We start from the raw sequence: 21248 nt of genomic DNA on the forward strand, positions 1-21248 counted from the left end.
AGCTTAAAATGTTTGAGCTTCCACTGTGATAGTGTAACTATTACAATAAACCACATAATTTCATGAAATTTCCTTGCTTAATGAATAGCAGTATTCAAAAAGTTATGAATTGTTTTTTGGTTATAAAAGTACACGTGATTTTCAGTAAATGACATTTACAAATTTCATCTTCCACCAACCAATGATTAGTAGGTGAAACATTCCATGAAACTATATGTGATTGTACTGTACTCCATAATCTGGACAAGCCTCACTATTATCATCTCACCTGATTGTGATCGTCGAGAAATCATCCCAACATACTAACAGATTTGCTGGCGAAACTTTCATTGTTTTCCCGTCGACACTCCGCAGGAAATACTTGTTACATTACAATCAAATCATGTTACTATGCAATCTTGTCAAGTACTGTCGCACGGAATCATTGATTGACACTCCAAGCAAAACACAAAAACCGACCTTGACCTGATGAATCAGAGGCAGCTGTATTCATGCACACAGGTAAACAGGAAACACACTGACAGTGTAATGTTCCCTGCAATAACAAGAACAGTTTCAACACAATTCACAATATTTACAGAGCAAAAGCTTCTAAAATCAATCAGCCTTTTTTACTTTTCTCTTCCGGAAGAGAGATAGATATGCCGTCGGCAATTTTAATCAAGTACACAGCCAGTCTGTGCCAACGCAACGTTCTCTCGAGAAATGAAACAAATTGCAAGCATCTGGAGACACAAGGTCACACCTCAGAACAAAACCGTAAGAGAAGGATATCTGAAGTAGCTGCAAATGGCCTCAAGACAAAACTGATATCAAATTTTATATTCAATGAGGCATGAGCTAAATTAGCCTTCAACAAATCACTGACCCAAGCTGTGAACAAAAAAACCTTCCCTTAATCATTAATAAGCTTCATTACATACGATTCAATAAAGCACGGTCACAAATGTGTCCCCCATATGTTTTGACGAAGTTCACGTTCCACACATGTCCACTTTTCAAGTTTCAGAGATGAAAACCTACAGATTTAGTATCTTACTAAATTAACAAATAACAATATTGGGAATTAACAATGCTCTATATATACAATGCAAACATGTCAAAATGATAGGTATGAACATTATAAATATAAAACAAAAACATATATAAAAAAAAAATATATGACAAAAAAAACAGGTCTACTGAAAATCCAGAAAAAACTTTTGAATAGCCTCCTTTTTCAAAGGTATTTCGGTTTAGGGAAAACAAAATATCTTTATCATTCTAAATCATGAAATAAAATCAATTACACAGCGAGGTCTAAATTCCTAGTCAGATCAGGGGCAGAGCTGATTATGTGTTTGCCTTGAAAGCAGTACAGATAAAGGGTTCAATCCTGTGTTGAGAAACCCTGTGTTCAATCTCCAGCAACAACCTGCGGATAATTGTGGGTTTCCCCCGCGTTTTGCACGGTTTTCTCCTACCATAATGCTGGCTGCTGTTGTATAAGTGAAATATTCTTGAGTATGGTGTGAAAGTCTAATCAATAAAATAAACCAAAGAAAACAGTGTAACCAGTAAGGCCTACAGACTGCAGGTAAATCATGAAGAGTAAACAACACAGCACATATGTAGTCTGTCAAATACTTAAAACCTTGTTACATATCGACACGTTCCAAGACATAATTCCATCTGACGGCCACCTGTTATCGTATCAAACCACTAATCACCACATTATCTGTCTCATAATCTTGAGATGATGATGATGGAGCATGTTGTTACTATTAACATTTGATTATTAACCTAGCCCACAACTCATACACATCCATTAGCATTCAACACTGGCATCATCCCATCAACCGTTAAAGAGCCTCTCATCTCACAGTGTGTGCTGAATCCTTTCACACTGATTTAGGCCAGTGTTCAATCGATTGCTTCTTCTGGCCCTCCTGCATGTAATATTTCAAGAAAAATAACTAAAATACAATGTAATCGTCAACCTTTTCGACCTCTTAACCACTTTTTCAGTGGAACTGCTGTAAATAATTATTATGAAAATGACTTGTTTGTGTCACCAAAGATGTACGCTTAATAAAGCTATGCCAATTATTTCTCTACATTTCATAATTCTCCCTGAGTGCTTCAATATATTAGCTCCATGTTGAAAGGGTTGAAGAATTAGGGTACTGTATGTGGGATTGGCATTTTAAAACAAAATTTTCTTGAAATTCACGTACGTTTTGTTTGAAAATTCATAACTATAATAATTAATCACATTCCGAATCAACATCTTTATTTCCAAAAGCAGGGCCATGACAAACGGGGAATACACGGAAATTAGCAAAGGCCTTATCTGCGGTACCGTAATTAATGTTTTGTGCCATATTCAAGAATAGTTCCTCGTAAATCATGACATGTAACAGCAGTTACGTTCACATGCTGAATGTATGTTTAAATTCAAAAACTTTGAAATCAGTATATAATAAAGAACCAGCTTTAATACGAAGTGTTTGAGGTATGTTTGAAAGATGTGGTAATAACCTACATGTACATGTACCGGCCTTATTTCAAAGATTATCTCTTCACCCGGATATTTTTTTCTCACATGCCCAGTCAATGAACTGTTATACATTTGACCCTAATCAGGTGGCCCAGCACTCTGTGACTGAAATCATTCCTATTTTCTATTATTCTTCTTCCGTTTTATTTTTTGTAACTTTTTGGAAGCTTTAAGAGCTATAAAAAGAAAAGTTTTTATTGGGTGCTGTTGAAATTTGGTGATTTCAGAAACAAGGTTATGAGGCAAATTTTGGCTGCTTTCAGGTAAATTTGGTCACATCACATGGCTGCCATCTTGGATTTTGATCAAAACCTTTAAAAACCTTTTTCTCAAGAACCAACGAACGGATTCTTTGAAATCTGATATACTTGTAGAGTGATCCCAGTTAAAACAAGTTTGAAAAAACCTTGAATTTGGACTGAAAAACTTTGGCAGCCGCCAATGATCGAAATTATGACGTCATAAAAAGTGTGTAATTTTGATAATGTTTTCATGCATTCTGGTTTATTGGGAAACGCTGATTCAGAATCTGCTTTCGGATTTTGTCTATCTTTGTAACTTTTTGAGATATGGTCAAAAACTTTCTTCAGTCATATAATTTTACTGGCCTGAAACTCAAGAGCTAGGAAAGCTACAAATCTGAGGCTTGCACCAAATTGTCACCCAAGACATGTAGTTTCTGTTACATGCCAACGGATTTGAGCTACGAGCTATAGTTTTCTCGCTAGAAATATTTAAATGACACCACCCTACTACAGAAATAGAAATGTAAGCCTGTGCATTTAACATAGAGTTTGGAGGTAATTACATTACATGTGCTGCAGGTAACCTGCCCCATAGGTGGGACGCCTATTCCCCCATACCACCAAGCTATCAGGAATATCAGTCCAAAGCCATGGCGAAATATATGAAAAATGTCTATCCACACATGTACCTTGAGTCATGACGAACCCAAAACATGTTACTATTATTAGGCCAAATTGAACCGTTAAAGAAATAACAGGGTTTCCAATTTCTCTTCAGGTCTGGACCTTACTTGCCCATAAGGAAGCGACGGGCTTTAGGATGCTACACACAAAAGTAACTATGGAACCTTAAGCCATGGCTTTGAACTGAGGATCTTTTTTTAAAGAAAACACACAAAACTGCTTATTCCTTCTAGCTATTTAGAATAAAATTTCATATCTTTTTAGTCTAACATTTCCTGTAACCTACATGCACTCTGTCCTCGCCCTCTCTCAAAACTGAACTGAGCTGAGGCAAACCAGATGGGACACTAGAGTGAGGTGATTGCACACCATGGGTCAAGCAACCTGAAATGTACGTGCTTAACCAGGTGCGGTGATCGCCAAGGCCTGACTCGAGTAAGACGCTGTGGTGGTTTTCAGCACTAAACGCACTGTATATGATATCTGGTAATTTGGGGGTTCAAACCCAGTTGATTATTTTTCACTTTTGTCACACTTTTTCTCCATGTTGCCTGTTTTTGAAAATACTGTTACAATTTGTGCATGCAGGTTGAATGTGTTGAATTGTCCACTGTCTATGTACTTCAGCAGTTGAATAAAGCTAATCATCGTTATGTGTTAGCGTCTGTTGGTAAACAGATGTTTTCCAAAGCTTAATCTTTCCAATCACAGCAAATTAGATCATTGCATCATTTTGATAGTGTTTTCTTATTTGACATTCAACTGGGCCTTGATGCTAAGGCCTTGATACTTGGCCATCTCTATCACTGTAAGGAATGTAACAGCTTTAATTATTATTAAATTCCTGATTAGCTTAAAATTTAAATCTATATTTACCATTGAATGTAACCTCTATTGTAACAACCAAGTATAGGCCATAGCCACATGGTCTGAGAATGATACTGTTTATACATTAAGAGGATTCACTCGGGCTATTTCTTGTTCAGACTTGCAATAACTTGTATACACCATGGCAACCAGATGTAACCCCCTGGTTATTGTATTGTGAGATATTATGTACAAACTGTGCTCTCTGCAAGAGAGACAGTTAAAGATTTGGATTGGAGAGTTCACCAATAAGGACCTCAGAGTCCTGGACACTCCTTATATTTCAAGTACTGTAAATGCATCTTAGTTGACTACACAAAGCTTGGAGTATTTCTGCTGTTCCAATAGTATGGTAAACCAACACGTCGGGGTAACAGAAATGACTGGACAAAAAATCAAATGACCATCCTGTGGCCGTACCCCTTGTCACACTCCTATGTCTTACTTGAGATCTGCATATAAAAGGTGTAGGCCAATTCTTAAAGACTCACCAACCTAAAAGAAACATTTCTTTAGAGATTTAAAAATGTTTCACCACATGGGTAGGAACTGCTTTTTTTATTTACTGCCCATCAAATGTCTCTATTCCCTGACCACAATGACAATGAACAGGAGCACGTGAGATAGTCATTTGTTAACGGAAAAAGCCGAGGGGGAAAAGAGAATGGCGCTCATTCAGGGCCCTTTAAACAATCATGCCTTATCTTTTTACAGAGACGGGTCGCAATTTGGCCAGTACTGGCAGCCAAATTGATCACAAATAACGCTGGACCAGCATTATATCAGTGCCAACACACCACTGCAGGAACATTGATTTTTCAATTAGCCCGGCAGTCTGTAAGCAGGGCACCGCTGAATGTCTCCGATGGCTACAACATGAAGTCCTGACCAGGACGCAGGCCAGGCAGTCAAGCCTGTTCATGCTGTAATCTACAGCCTTTGTCCTGAGGGCCAAGGATACAGGTGCATTATCATGAGCCTCCCACACACAGGAAAGTGATAATTAGTCTGTCCTTGGTACAGCCCAGGAGGAAAACAGGACATACATCAACAGGTACAGGAAAACATTGTTAGTCTCACAGGTGTCTGGTGAATTGATTATACCACACACCTGTAGCACAAGAGTAATTAGAGACCATTGATACTGATTCTGACCCGAACAATGTTAGTATCACTGGTGTCTGCTGGAATTGGCTGTTCTAGTGATCATACCACACAACTGTGGTACAATGGTAATTAGAGATTACAGACAGTGAGTCTCTGCCTGACAATGTTAGTATCACAGGTGTCTACTGGAATTGGCTGTCTAATGATCTTGGCATAACACCTGTGGTACAATGGTAATTAGAGATTACAGACAGTGAGTCTCTGCCTGACAATGTTAGTGTCACAGGTGTCTACTGGAATTGGCTGTCTAGTGATCTTGGCACAACACCTGTAGCACAAGAATAATAAGAGATCACAGGCACTGATTCTGAGCCTGACAATGTTACTTTCACAGGTGTCTGCTGGAATTGACTAATAACCACACACCTGTATCACAAGGGTAATTAAAGATAACTGGCACACATGTCAGGTGGAATTGGCTGTTCTAGTGATCTCACCATGCACCTGTAGCACAAGAGCAATTAGAGATAACTGGCACAAGTGTCAGGTGGAATTGGCTGTTCTAGTGATCATACAAGACACCTGTAGCACAAGAGCAATTAGAGATAACTTTCACAGATGTCTGAACTTTCACAGATGTCTGATGGAATTGGCTGTTTTAGTGATCATACCACACACCTGTAGCACAAGGGTAATCGGGTAACTGTTAAGGTGAGGGTATAACACACATATAACAGTTCCAAAAACAAGACACCTGTAGAACATGGCTAAAGAGAGATCACAGATTCTGAGCCTGACAATGTTAGTCTCACAAGCGTCAGGTGGAATTGGCTGTTTTAGTTATCGTACCACACACCTGTGGCACAAGGGTAATCAGGTAACTGTTAAGGTGAAGGTATACCACACATATAACAGTTCCAAACCTGTTGGATGAATGGCTTTCTGCTTATGTCTTTAATTTATTTGACTGTTGTTTAATATAACCCATAAGAACAGTGTCAGTGAGTGTTCATAAAATCGTTTGTACCAGTCCATATTGAATCAATAAAAATTCAATCTTCCCACGAGTGATATCATTATAATGGTAGACAATAACCTTTCTGCAGTAAATTTCATGAAAGACCACACAAAAAGAGCAATGTGGACTGCCTCCTGACACGAAAGCGCTGAGAATATTATTTTAAAAAAATGTGAAAATTTCCTTTTTCTGTCCCAGAATAGGATTAAATCCAGGTCTCAGATGAGCTAGCGCATGACTGAAAGCCATGGAACTTATACGAATCCACATGGTCACAACCTCATCTCAACAAAACAACACAAAGTCATCACTCACTAAAGTACCGGTACCTTGATCGATATAACAAAGACTATGGACTGACACCATTAAAATGCCCATCCTATCCACCTACAGTTTATTCTGGCCAACCACCTTCAGGGAAATGAACAAATGTAACAGATCCAAAGCCAATTCCCTGGGTTCAGAGGATTGGAGTAATAATTAGCTAGTCTTTGTCACGGAACTCTCTAGAAAACAATCGATCACCTTGAGAAACATGTTCGTCTAACAGAAGTATGACACAGCTGACGTAGCACAAGGAAAGGTTTAATTAGTGTGCTGAGTGAGTGTGGGGCTTCAGCCTATAACGTGAAAACATTGCACGGTCAACAATTACATGTTATATATGCCCATAAATATCATCAATATTGATCCCTGTCCGAGGTAGGATTTGAATCTGCACCTAGTGGTGTGTGCCAGCAAATGACACACAAGTGTCTTAATCAGAACCCACGAACACCAATCTAATCCTCCACCCACCCAAACAATTGCATATATGCCCATAAATGTCAATACTGATCCCTGCCCGAGGTAGGATTTGAACCAGCACCTAGTGGTGAGTGCCAGCAAATGACACACAAGTGTCTTAATCAGAACCCACGAACACCAATCTAATCCTCCACCCACCCAAACAATTGCATATATGCCCATAAATGTCAATACTGATCCCTGCCCGAGGTAGGATTTGAACCAGCACCTAGTGGTGAGTGCCAGCAAATGACACACAAGTGTCTTAATCAGAACCCACGAACACCAATCTAATCCTCCACCCACCCAAACAATTACATATATGCCCATAAATGTCAATACTGATCCCTGCCCGAGGTAGGATTTGAACCAGCACCTAGTGGTGAGTGCCAGCAAATGACACACAAGTGTCTTAATCAGAACCCACGAACACCAATCTAATCCTCCACCCACCCAAACAATTGCATATATGCCCATAAATGTCAATACTGATCCCTGCCCGAGGTAGGATTTGAACCAGCACCTAGTGGTGAGTGCCAGCAAATGACACACAAGTGTCTTAATCAGAACCCACGAACACCAATCTAATCCTCCACCCACCCAAACAATTGCATATATGCCCATAAATGTCAATACTGATCCCTGCCCGAGGTAGGATTTGAACCAGCACCTAGTGGTGAGTGCCAGCAAATGACACACAAGTGTCTTAATCAGAACCCACGAACACCAATCTAATCCTCCACCCACCCAAACAATTGCATATATGCCCATAAATGTCAATACTGATCCCTGCCCGAGGTAGGATTTGAACCAGCACCTAGTGGTGAGTGCCAGTGTTCCAAGGACCCATAAATGCCAACACAACCCATCCCTCCATCCACCCTATCTTTAGTGTGGATGTGTGTAACCGTAATGCATTTTGCAGAGCAGCACAAGATGGAAAACCATGTGTTTAGTAAACGAGTTCTGTTCACATGTATTCTGCCAAACAGATTTAGCACCACTTACTAGACCCGTACTGGTTTTATCTTAAAAATACCTCAAAAGGAAACCTATTCCCTTACATAAAGGAAAACCATTACTTCAAATACAATGGTCACCAAGTATTGCTTGAAGTTGACATCAGGCCGTCTCATATAGTACTGTATTTACAGCAAAACAACAACTATTGGAGCATTTCACATATCTGCTGTTTAAAAATAAAATTGTTCTTTTCTTGTCATGAATGAATCTCCCTACAACTATTGATAAGTCACTGTCTGAAATAAGATGCTTATGTACATACATATGCAGTTGTGTGTGGACAGACGCCCTACGTCATGTGTGGTTGTGCGCGGACAGCCGCCTTACGTTGTGTGTGGTTGTGCGTGGGCAACTGCCTTACGTCATTTGTGGTTGTACGTGGGCAGGCGCCCTACGTTATGTGTGGTTGTGCGCGGACAGCCGCCCTACGTCATGTGCGGTTGTGCGCGGACAGACGCCCTACGTCGTGTGTGGTTGTGCGCGGACAGCCGCCTTACGTTGTGTGTGGTTGTGCGCGGACAGCCGCCTTACGTTGTGTGTGGTTGTGCGTGGGCAACTGCCTTACGTCATTTGTGGTTGTACGTGGGCAGGCGCCCTACGTTATGTGTGGTTGTGCGCGGACAGCCGCCCTACGTCATGTGTGGTTGTGCGCGGACAGACGCCCTACATCGTGTGCGCTTGTGCGTGGGCAACTGCCTTACGTCATTTGTGGTTGTACGTGGGCAGGCGCCCTACGTTATGTGTGGTTGTGCGCGGACAGCCGCCCTACGTCATGTGCGGTTGTGCGCGGACGGCCGCCCTACGTCGTGTGCGGTTGTGCTTGAATGGCCCCCTTACGTCGTGTGCGGTTGTGGGTGGACAGCCGCCCTATGACATGCAGTTGTGCGCGGAAAGCCGCCCTAAGTCGTGTGCAGTTGTACATGGACAGCCGCCCTTGGATGGCCGCCCTTCGTTGTGTGCAGTTGTGCGTGGACAGCCGCCCTACCTATTGTGCGGCTGTACATGGGCAGCCGCCCTACGTTATGTGTGGTTGTGCATAGATGGCCACCTTACGTTGTGTAGTTGTTCGTGAACAGCCGTCCTACGTCGTGTGCGGTTGTACATGGACAGCCGCCCTACCTATTGTGTGGTTGTACGTGGGCAGCGGCCCTACGTCGTGTGTGGTTGTGCATGGATGGCCACCTTACGTCGTGTAGTTGTTTGCGAACAGCCGCCCTACGTCGTGTGCGGTTGTGCGTGGACAGCCACCCTACATCGTGTATGGTTGTGCGCGGACAGCCGCCCTATGTCGTGTGCTGTTGTGCGAGGACAGCTGCCCTATGTCGTGTATGGTTGTGCGCGGACAGCCGCCCTATGTCATGTGCTGTTGTGCGAGGACAGCCGCCCTACGTCGTGTATGGTTGTGCGCGGACAGCCGCCCTATGTCGTGTGCAGTTGTGCGTGGACAGCCGCCCTACATTGTGTGCGGTTGTGCCTAGACAGCTGCCCTATGTCGTGTGCGGTTGTGCGTGGACAGCCGCCCTACGTCATGTATGGTTGTGCGCGGACAGCCGCCTTACGTTGTGTGTGGTTGTACGTGGACAGCCGCCCTATGTCGTGTGCGGTTGTGCGTGGACAGCCGCCCTATGTCATGTGCGGTTGTGCGTGGACAACTGTCTTACGTCGTGTGTGGTTGTGCTTGGACAGCCGCCCTACGTCATGTATGGTTGTGCGTGGACAGCCACCCTGCGTCGTGTGCGGTTGTGCGTGGACAGCCGCCCTATGTCGTGTGCGGTTGTATGCGAACAGCTACGCTACTTCTTTTAATTTTTAGGACTGATATTAGTAGCACAGGATACACATTTCTCTACCAATTTTTTGGAAAAGCAAAGATGTGAATATCTTGTACATTAGATGGACTAACCATGAGTGAAAAAGGAAAAGAAATACTCCGGCTACAATTACATGTATATTGGCCAAAAAGAGCAGACCAAAAATTAGAGAAATCAGGTATGTTAGTGATTACCCATTCACACAATGGTTTTTGGCATAACTTTTCAAAACCTGAAATTTGATCCCGTTTACCTGGGGCATTTGTGATTTCTTTGGATTTGAATTAACCATCCATCTGTTAACATCATGCCAATTTTCAAAACAGACACAGCTGTAATCATTATCTTCTTTTTCATTCGATAAATTTATATCCACGAAGCACAATGTATCAAACATTCATATTTATAATCTGTTGATATCAGTCAAAATTTCAACACACCTACAGGTATACATATAGCTGTAATCACTATTTTTGTCTCTGTTCAATGCACCTATCCACGAAGCAAATTCTGAAGCTAGTGCTGTCTTAATCAGCATCCATGTAGAAACTCTGTTTGACATTCCTGGATCGCTTGCTGTAGCAGCTACAATATCATTAATTATCCTGTGCTGGGGACAGTTTACTGAACAGGCTTCCATTAACAAGCGCCCTGAAATATAAGCAACCCAGCCAACAAGTGATTAACCTGTCATTCGAAACAGGTGTATTACCAATGGTGATGGGTAGTTTGAGGGTCTTCTTTCCCCGAGATCTGGAATCTAGAATTACTGTGTTTGACCTAGAATTTCATCCAGAACAAAAGTTACTCATTCTGAGAAATTTATTCATGTTACAGAGTTGTTTTAAAGCTTGTTTGGGAGGTAGGACGATCTCCTGCTGGAAAAATTTAGTTTCGGCATCAAAAGTATTAAGTAATATCTGTATTATTGCCTTTATCTGCCACTTTTGGGGACATTTTATGGTAAAATCCAGTATTTCAAGATAACAAGATATAATTACATGTATACATGTATACCCTAATTCCTCAACCTTTTCGCATATGAAAGAGCAACTTTCAGTGCAATTTATGCACATACATCATTTGATGTTGGAGATAAAACTACTTTGGTGGGATTGGCCATTTTCAGGACTTCAGAAAAAGTATAATTTTATCAATGTACACAGGATAATGCCTTCTGAATATGCTTGAATTAACACCTTGTAACCATGAGAAAAGGTTGAAGAATTACAGTATGCACACCTACAGTCAAACATGCATTAAAAACCTCTGGTTAAATTAACAATGGACTTGAAAAAGCCCTTGAAACTGAAATCAGGATCTTTCAGTTTTAATTGCAATTAGTATGTTTGCTAGAAAAGAGAAAAGAGTGTTGACAAATGACAACTGTTACAAAAATACCAATCAAACATTAAGAACAATTGCATGTTTGTTTTTTTCATTTCTTCTGTCTTTCACAGCATTCAATACAGCTTATTTAATAAGATCAATACTCTCATACTGACAGTTTGTTACCCTCTGAAAATAAAGATATTATTATCATTATAAGTGATACAGACCTGCCACACAACACTTTGTGAAAAGGCCCTTCTGCTGCACGTAACTAAATCATTGTGAACAATTTCAAAATTATGTTTTATGCAGTAGTTTTGTGTTATGATATATATATCACTTCATGGAGTGAATGGGTAAAGGCTACGTCACAGCTTAGGCCGCACAATCTGATAGCAACGTCTTTGATTGGATAAAATTCTCAAGATGGCTACCTCAACTCACACCAGCCATTTGTGCAGTATGGTCATTTTGTTCTACCTGTTATTCGGTGAAATCTCATTAAAATAATAAAGAGTTATGTTTTTTAGAGCGCCTGAGTATCCTGCTTTTGATTGAAATATGTTTTAGCTGTCTTGTCCTTTAATATAGCATCCTCAAAAGTGGCTTAAAAGTAAGGACAACACCAGACCAAATATCGTACATGCATTGATAATGAAGTTTAAAAAGCATAACTTTTGGTCTTTGTGATGTTTCAAAACTGAGATATTGCAGCTCAAAGTAAGAAAGATCCCACGCAACGAGAAATGCACAAGCTCCATCATGTTATCAATTCTGATAAATCAGAAGCTAGCTAGCTCCACATCCCCAGAATGCAGTTGTTTCCCCTTCATGTCAGAGAAAGCTTGGTTTGCCATTTAACCATAGCGCGTGGGGTACAAGTCACGCAACATCATTTTTTCTGGTCATTTTAACATAGCGCACTCTATGAGAACATAAAAGTGGATTTATTGAGTTAAGCAAGCACATAAGAAAAACAACTACCTGTAGCTGTTTAGATCTGTTTTCACCCCTCTTTCTGAATAACGCATTTTATATTATTTCCTGTTTTTTTCTTTTGAATAGAAATGAAATACTGAATTATGCATCAGCTTGCATCATTTGCCGGAGTTGCCATGTTACCCTAAAGATGGGACAGTTACATGTATCTGAACATCACCTGGGGGAATGTTCATCAGTAGCATGCCAAAGGTCGATGGTTTATGCTGGGTACTCTGCTTTAGAAGAGAAATCAAATTAATGTACAGTTACTAATACAGGGGTCTGGAGCGTGTCCAGACAACAGCCTTAATACCAGCTAATGCATGTGATATCAACATTGTTCCTAATTTAGGAGATTGCACAATGTCACTGCAGACAACAGCCTTAATGACAGCTAATGCATGTGATATCAACACTGTTCCTACAAATTTAGGAGAATGGACCATGTCAATGCAAACAACTGTCTTTATACCAGCTAGTGCATGTGATATCAACACTGTTCCTACAAAATTAGGAGAATGGACCATGTTAATGCAAACAACTGTCTTTATACCAGCTAGTGCATGTGATATCAACACTGTTCCTACAAAATTAGGAGAATGGACCATGTTAATGCAAACAACTGTCTTTATACCAGCTTAGATGTGATATCAACACTGTTCCTACAAATTTAGGAAACTGTACAATGTCACTGAAGACAACAGCCTTAATACCAGCTAGTGCATGTGATATCAACACTGTTCCTACAAATTTAGGAGAATGGACCATGTCAATGCAAACAACTGTCTTTACACCAGCTAGTGCATGTGATATCAACATAATTCCTAATAAAGGAAATCAACAACACCTGCTCCTAATGTGCATTACATGACATGATAATACAGCTAATGAAACCAAAGACTTACCTGCTCCCATCCTGACTTGTTAGCGTTTCACACCTGGCCGGTTAATGAGTTGAAGTCTGTTGGGGGAGAGTCACCAGTCAATGAATGCATTTTTATCTAAAACAGAAAGAAATAAAAAAAAGTTGTGGTAAAATTCCCAAAGTTAGGTATATATTAATAACAACTGTATCTAAGGTCATTAAACATCAAGGCGTCTATCAGGAGTAAGGGGTCTATCATCATCAAAGGATTTATCATCATCAAGGGGTTTATCATCATCATTCATTTAACATGAAGGGGTCTATCACCAATAAAAGATTTATCATCATCCAGGCCATTAAACATCACAGGGTCTATCATCATCAAGGGATCCATCATCATCATCAAGGGATCTATGACCATCAAAGGGTCTTTCAGGATGAAGTGGTCATTAATCATCAGGATCAAGGGGTCTATCAGGATCAAGGGGTTTTTAACCATCAGGGGGTCTCTATTACCATCAAGGGCTCTGTCAACCAAAAAGAGTCTATATCAACATGCGGAGGTCTATCAACATCCAGCAGTCTGTCAACATCCAGCAGTCTGTCAACATCCAGCAGTCTGTCAACTCTTAAAACTTTGTATGTTGATTAATAACTAACCCTGTGTAATAAGGCAGCCATGAGCAATATATTACACACGACTTCATTTTGAAATTAACTTTCAGACTGGCAGACATCAGCTCTCAATCCCTAGCTTCTTTATTATCTGCTGGGTTTTAAGGAGCTTAAAGCTTTTTGATATTGTAATGTTCATTTCAAAGATGGATCTATTATGAACGAAATTCCATAGGTTCCAGGCTGATATTGTTATCACAAGATTGATACTGTTCTTGGATCCAATTTAGTACATCTCCTACATTGTACAAGTATTGTAATACATATTGCATACACTCACTTAGCAACGTCAGCATAGAGACTTCAGATTTTTCCTCCTCATCACAGTATTATGCAATTTAAAACAGCCACGAACAACTAAGAATACCTTCTGGAAAAAGAGTGGACGAGAATAACACTCGAGCACAGAGTACAGTTAATCCCTTTTAAAACTGATGAGATTAATTGTGTCTGTCTCCTTGATACCTGACAAAATATCAAAACTGTCTGCTGTCTCATCTCTAATCTCCAATTATCATACCCATAAAACTGACGACCAGTATCAAAGAACACATATTGAAGACCATAAAATGTAAAATGTATAAATACTAGAAGAACTAGTTTGCAAAGTTCTGGTGTAAAAGCAAGTTCACACAATATAAGGTCCAAAAACATGATTAAGTGGGCGTAGAGGTCAAAAGTGAACGCAGAGTTAAAGCTATACTCTATGCATGATTATAAGCACATAAAGTGTTAAAAGTTCACAAAGTGCAGAAGTCTACAAAGTGTAAAAGTTTACAAAGTGCAATAGCTAGTTCATACATGATTATAAATTTCATAAAGTGTTAATGTCCATATAGTGTAGGACTATATACAGTGTAGAAGTCTACAAAGTGTAAAAGTTTACAAAGTGCAATAGCTAGTTCATACATGATTATAAATTTCATAAAGTGTTAATGTCCATATAGTGTAGGACTCTATACAGTGTAAAAGTCTACAAAGTGTAAAAGTTTACAAAGTGCAAAAGCTAGTTCATACATGATTATAAATTTCATAAAGTGTTAATGTCCATAAAGTGTAGGACTATATACAGTGTAGAAGTCTACAAAGTGTAAAAGTTTACAAAGTGCAAAAGCTAGTTCATACATGATTATAAATTTCATAAAATGTTAATGTTCGTAAAGTGTAGGACTCTGTACAGTGTAGAAGTCTACAAAGTGTAGAAGCTAGTCTGTGCTTGATCAGGTTTTTAAATTAAGTGTTAAAAGTCTACACTCTATATTCATATATACCATATACCATGTACCCCATAAACATGTTATTGAAAGCAGATATTACAAAATAAAAGCAGAAATTTGGATAGTGCCTCAATTCTTGAAGCTACCTTTGTGTCTGTATCGGATAAGGCTAGATGGACATCCTAGAAGATGTTTTTCTAAACATTTCTGATCCAGTTAAATTCTAACATTTCAGTATCTGGCTTTCAAGGCCCCTTAAATATAAAAACCTGCAGACAGAGAACTGCGAAGTGATGGAGTGGTGAAGTTATCGGAGGTTACATGTATGTAGCCGGTGCAATCTAAGTCTGACACAGAGCAAGATGTTAACATGATCACTGTACACTTCCTACCTGTAGAACTTCCTTGTATTGTAGCCATTTAGTAATCTGAAATCTTTCTCACCTAAAGTAACCCAAAACTGCCTAAACAGTGGTTTAGTAGTGCCATTGCTATGGTAATTTGTCAGCTAACTGGAAACATATTATTCCTGTATAACAAGAGAACAATCGTCAACCTGCATTGGGCGCGAGACATCATTACGCAGGAAAAGGAGCCTCATTAAAAGTGTGAAAATTGCTAAGAGAGACACTGCAGGGACGAAGAAATGAGTCAAAACACCTGTCTTGGTAAGATCAATCACTTAATTACTCAGTTGAAATGAAAGATATAGATCAAAGAATTATAAGATATTGGACTGGGAGAAGGCAGCTGATAGCTACATGTACTTACAACTGTAACTGCCATCACTTGCAGCTTTCTGACAAAGAAAATACAACAACAACAATCACTATTCATATTATTACAGAACAGACTTGCACCTTTTCAGTCTCTTCGGCTCTGGAAATTTCCACATTTCTCTGTACGTACAGTGGGTTGTAGAATCAACATTTCTGAGCATCTCCTAATGTCAAATATGTCTAAATTTGTAAAGTATTCTACCAAATGTTTGTTTATGCTAAACACAAAACACCAACAGAAAGTTGAAAATAACTGTTATAAAAGTGTAAGTATACACAGCATACATAAACCCAGGAGTATTTAAGATTGGCCTAATCTGATGCTTAGCATACAAACCTCTTTCTAATTTCCGATATACATTATATAAATTCTGGAATTTTTATTGTGTAGCACACCCCTTTGTCCACCTATAGAGCACCCCATATGTTTTTTGGGGAAAATTTATTATATACCACTGAATGTTATTAGCATAAAGTAATTACCGATTTGATTTGAATAGCAATTATTTGCTGTGACCAGAAAACTTCCAAAATATTGGTCTAAGGATACAAAAGGCTAGTTTTGCGTCTACAATGTAACCCTTACCAGGAATATAACGAGCAGAGACCTCCAGGCGATAACCCTTGTCTATCACTTTGAATTCCATCTTTGAGCTTTACTTGCATTGTCAGCTACTAAAGAAATACATGCCTGTGAAGAAGAAAATAAAATCTGCTCCATAATCTTGACAGTCTTCTAATACTTATACTTATATTGAAGTGTAAAGCCATCAAAATTGTCTTTAAATAATAAACATTTTGATGAAGGAAAAGCTCTGGAACTTTCAATTTAAAATTTCCATTCCACTTTCATATCAAAAATTATTCTGTCTTAAAAATGGTCCTTTAAAATGAAAATATTTACATTTTTGATAAAATCAAAACTATGGAGTACAATTTATTTGCTTATTTATTTGACTGGCGTTTTATGCCATACTCAGAAATATTTCACTTGTACAAAGGGGGCCTTTATGGTGGGAGGAAACCAGGAAGAACCTGAGGAAAACCCACCATCATCGCCAGGTGCTGGCAGACATTCCCAAATAAAGCTGGAGAGTAAGTCAGCATAACCTGGACCTGAACTCACAGACCCTGTGGGTGAGAAGCTCCTGGGTCATTGTTCCGCAGTATTAAGTTTACATGAAGTACAATTAAGTAGCAGTAATACCATATGCACTATATACATACATACGTCGTCTTGATGTGCTCTTCAGAACATTTACTTCCTCTAACTACGCCGTAGGTGAAAGGATGACTTGCACAACATCCATGTACATTAGTACTTGTATACTAAAAATAAGCAGCCATTTGACAGCATCGCATTATAACCTAAAAATAAGACCTCATGAATCTCTCAGACCAAATCTGCCACAGGAACCATGTTTCTCACCTGTAGGGTGTTAGCCTATCATTCACTATAATCCCACATGTCTAAGTAAAGTGAGAAAAACAACAATGATCACTGTTGTATATTTCACAGAAAAATGCCCCAAATGAATCATTCGGGCCCCTCTGAAAGACATCCCGCTAAGAGCGTCGCACATTAGAGCACTAATGCCTGGCTAGTTGTACTAATTGCGTGCTGTCCAAAATCCTCCGTGTGCCTGCTGTTATGTAACCATAACAATGAACAATCCCATTTTATGGTTTTTCTTCCATTTGCAGGCAGATTGTACTTCTTTGTTTAGCACATGTTACTGGAACAAATGCACTTAGTGGGTTGGACACAACTTGCTAAGTAGTTTTATATTGCATGTACCGTGCTAACATAAGTAATCCATGCCAATTACATCAAACCACTCAACAAAAATATGGGATTACTTTTTAGGGGCTTGTTGATATTTCTTGAAAATGTGAGTGAGTGAGTGAGCAGGTGCTTGGGGTTTAACGTTGTACTTAACAATTTTTCAGTCATATGACGACAAAGGAGTCCTTATGAGTATGAGTGCATGTAATGTGCCTCCTTTTTGCAGGACAGATTTCCATCGCTCTTTCATCTAGTGCTGTTTCACTATAACGACTTACCGAAAGTACGTAAGCCGCGATGCCTGAGCCATTATACTGATATGGGTCAACCAGTCGTTGCACTATCCTCTTGATGCTGATCACCAAATGTATCCGTTACAACTTCCTGTTTTAAGGCCTTAGGTGTGACGCAGGATTGACAATGGATCTACACTCTACTGAGCTTTGGGGCCGGTCTTGAAAATGTGATTGTACAAAAGTGAATAAATAAGAAATATAGTTTGGTTGTTCACGGCCTTCATGGTCAAAATCCTTAAAAATGGTTTGAAATTACTTAAAAAACGGGTCAAAATCCTTAAAAACACACCAATATTAAACAGTCTTTTTTAAGTCTATTTGCATCTCACATACACATGAATGTTGATATGTGGTATTTATTTCTAAATTTGCATCTGACCTATTAAATAACAAATAAATATTGTTTGTACAGGTGTATTATTTCCTTACCTCAAATATCTCCATGTTACTGTTAAACTGTTAAATCTATAAATTAAAGATATTGATTATTAATAACTGTTGCTCAGCTATATAAAATATCCGTTACCTTTTTCAATGGTACCTCAATGATGTTAAGATGTACAGATTTTCTTTAATATTGCCAATAACACAGTCACAAAATACATGTACGTAAAATACTATGTACAGGTTATTCCCCATGCTTAATTTTTCAAACTTTTCAACTGGCTCCAAAACCAACATTTTGAAACATTCTGCAAGAACTATGAGAGGCAGAGAAATAATTTGCACAATTTTGTGTTGCTTTTCATCTTTCAGGACACAAACAAATCATTTTAGAGTCATTTTTATAATAATTGTATGCGTAACGGACTCCCTCTACATACGTTAAAGTCACAGAATATCAATGTTTAAATAATACAAATGAAAGTGTTTATTATGTCAAAGTATGCCTCTGTTGATTGAGTGCAGAACCGTCTATGATACACTACTCTGTATATAGTCGGTAAACATCTATCAGGTACATCCATGTTTTATATATATACTGTATAAACATGTAAACTTTTTCGTGTGAATGTGTGTATCTGTGACTCAAGGAAGACTGGTTTTGTAACTCACTGATTTCCCCCAGAAAATGCAGTATTATTATACGTGAATAACTCAATAATACAGGCTCAAAATACACATCATACCTGATAAGGCAATGCAGGAGTAACTCAATAATACAGGCTCAAAATACACATCATATCTGATAAGGCAATGCAGGAATAACTCAATAATACAGGCTCAAAATACACATCATATCTGATAAGGCAATGCAGGAATAACTCAATAATACAGGCTCAAAATACACATCATATCTGATAAGGCAATGCAGGAATAACTCAATAATACAGGCTCAAAATACACATCATATCTGATAAGGTAATGCAGGAATAACTCAATAATACAGGCTCAAAATACACATCATATCTGATAAGGCAACGTGGGAATAACTCAATAACACAAGCACAAAATACACCTCATATCTGATTAGGTAATGAGGGAATAACTCAATAATACAGGCTCAAAATACACATCATACCTGATAAGGCAATGCGGGTATAACTCAATAATACAGGCACAATCATACAATACACCTCATATCTGATAAGGCAATGCAGGAATAACTCAATAATACAGACTCAAACATAAAATACACATCATATCTGATAAGGCAATGAGGGAATAACTCAATAATACAGGTACAAACATACAATACACCTCATATCTGATAAGGCAATGCGGGAATAACTCAATAATACAGGCTCAAACATAAAATACACATCATAACTGATAAGGCAATGCAGGAATAACTCAATAATACAGGCACAAACATACAATACACATCATATCTGATATGGCAATGCAGGAATAACTCAATAATACAGGCTCAAAATACACATCATATCTGATAAGGCAACGTGGGAATAACTCAATAATACAGGCTCAAACATAAAATACACATCATATCTGATAAGGCAACGTGGGAATAACTCAATAATACAGGCTCAAAATACACATCATACCTGATAAGGCAATGCGAGTATAACTCCATAATACAGGCACAAACATACACATCATATCTGATATGGTAATGCAGGAATAACTCAATAACACAAGCACAAAATACACATCATATCTGATTAGGCAATGCGGGAATAACTCAATAATACAGGCACAAAATACACATCATACCTGATAAGCCAATGCGGGAATAACTCAATAACACAAGCACAAAATACACATCTTATCTGATTAGGCAATGCAGGAATAACTCAATAATACAGGCTCAAAATACACATCATATCTGATAAAGCAATGCAGGAATAACTCAATAATACAGGCTCAAAATACACATCATATCTGATAAGGCAATGCAGGAATAACTCAATAATACAGGCTCAAAATACACATCATATCTGATAAGGTAATGCAGGAATAACTCAATAATACAGGCTCAAAATACACATCATATCTGATAAGGCAACGTGGGAATAACTCAATAACACAAGCACAAAATACACCTCATATCTGATTAGGTAATGAGGGAATAACTCAATAATACAGGCTCAAAATACACATCATACCTGATAAGGCAATGCGGGTATAACTCAATAATACAGGCACAATCATACAATACACCTCATATCTGATAAGGCAATGCAGGAATAACTCAATAATACAGGCTCAAACATAAAATACACATCATATCTGATAAGGCAATGAGGGAATAACTCAATAATACAGGTACAAACATACAATACACCTCATATCTGATAAGGCAATGCGGGAATAACTCAATAATACAGGCTCAAACATAAAATACACATCATAACTGATAAGGCAATGCAGGAATAACTCAATAATACAGGCACAAACATACAATACACATCATATCTGATATGGCAATGCAGGAATAACTCAATAATACAGGCTCAAAATACACCTCATATCTGATAAGGCAACTTGGGAATAACTCAATAATACAGGCTCAAACATAAAATACACATCATATCTGATAAGGCAACGTGGGAATAACTCAATAATACAGGCTCAAAATACACATCATACCTGATAAGGCAATGCGAGTATAACTCAATAATACAGGCACAAATATACACATCATATCTGATATGGTAATGCAGGAATAACTCAATAACACAAGCACAAAATACACATCTTATCTGATTAGGCATTGCTGTAATAACTCAATAATACAGGCACAAAATACACATCATACCTGATAAGGCAATGCGG

General features: G+C 38.7%; 1 protein-coding gene across 3 annotated transcripts in view; it reads right to left on the bottom strand.

The window, feature by feature from the left end:
* The window catches only part of LOC135476240 (calcium/calmodulin-dependent protein kinase kinase 1-like), a 119459-nt gene that overhangs the window by 86164 nt on the left and 12047 nt on the right, over nt 1–21248 (bottom strand). For 2 of the 3 annotated variants that reach the window (XM_064756190.1, XM_064756189.1), the window contains exon 3: nt 13299–13394. In XM_064756190.1, coding sequence (XP_064612260.1) covers nt 13299–13308 — 10 coding nt within the window. In that variant the 5' untranslated portion in view covers nt 13309–13394. Of the gene's footprint in view, nt 1–13298; nt 13395–16515; nt 16621–21248 lie in introns of all 3 variants that reach the window. The other variant, XM_064756188.1, reaches the window with a different exon arrangement.

The sequence above is a fragment of the Liolophura sinensis genome, chromosome 10 (genome assembly GCF_032854445.1).
Source record: "Liolophura sinensis isolate JHLJ2023 chromosome 10, CUHK_Ljap_v2, whole genome shotgun sequence".
NCBI classification, from domain to species: Eukaryota; Metazoa; Mollusca; class Polyplacophora; order Chitonida; family Chitonidae; genus Liolophura; species Liolophura sinensis.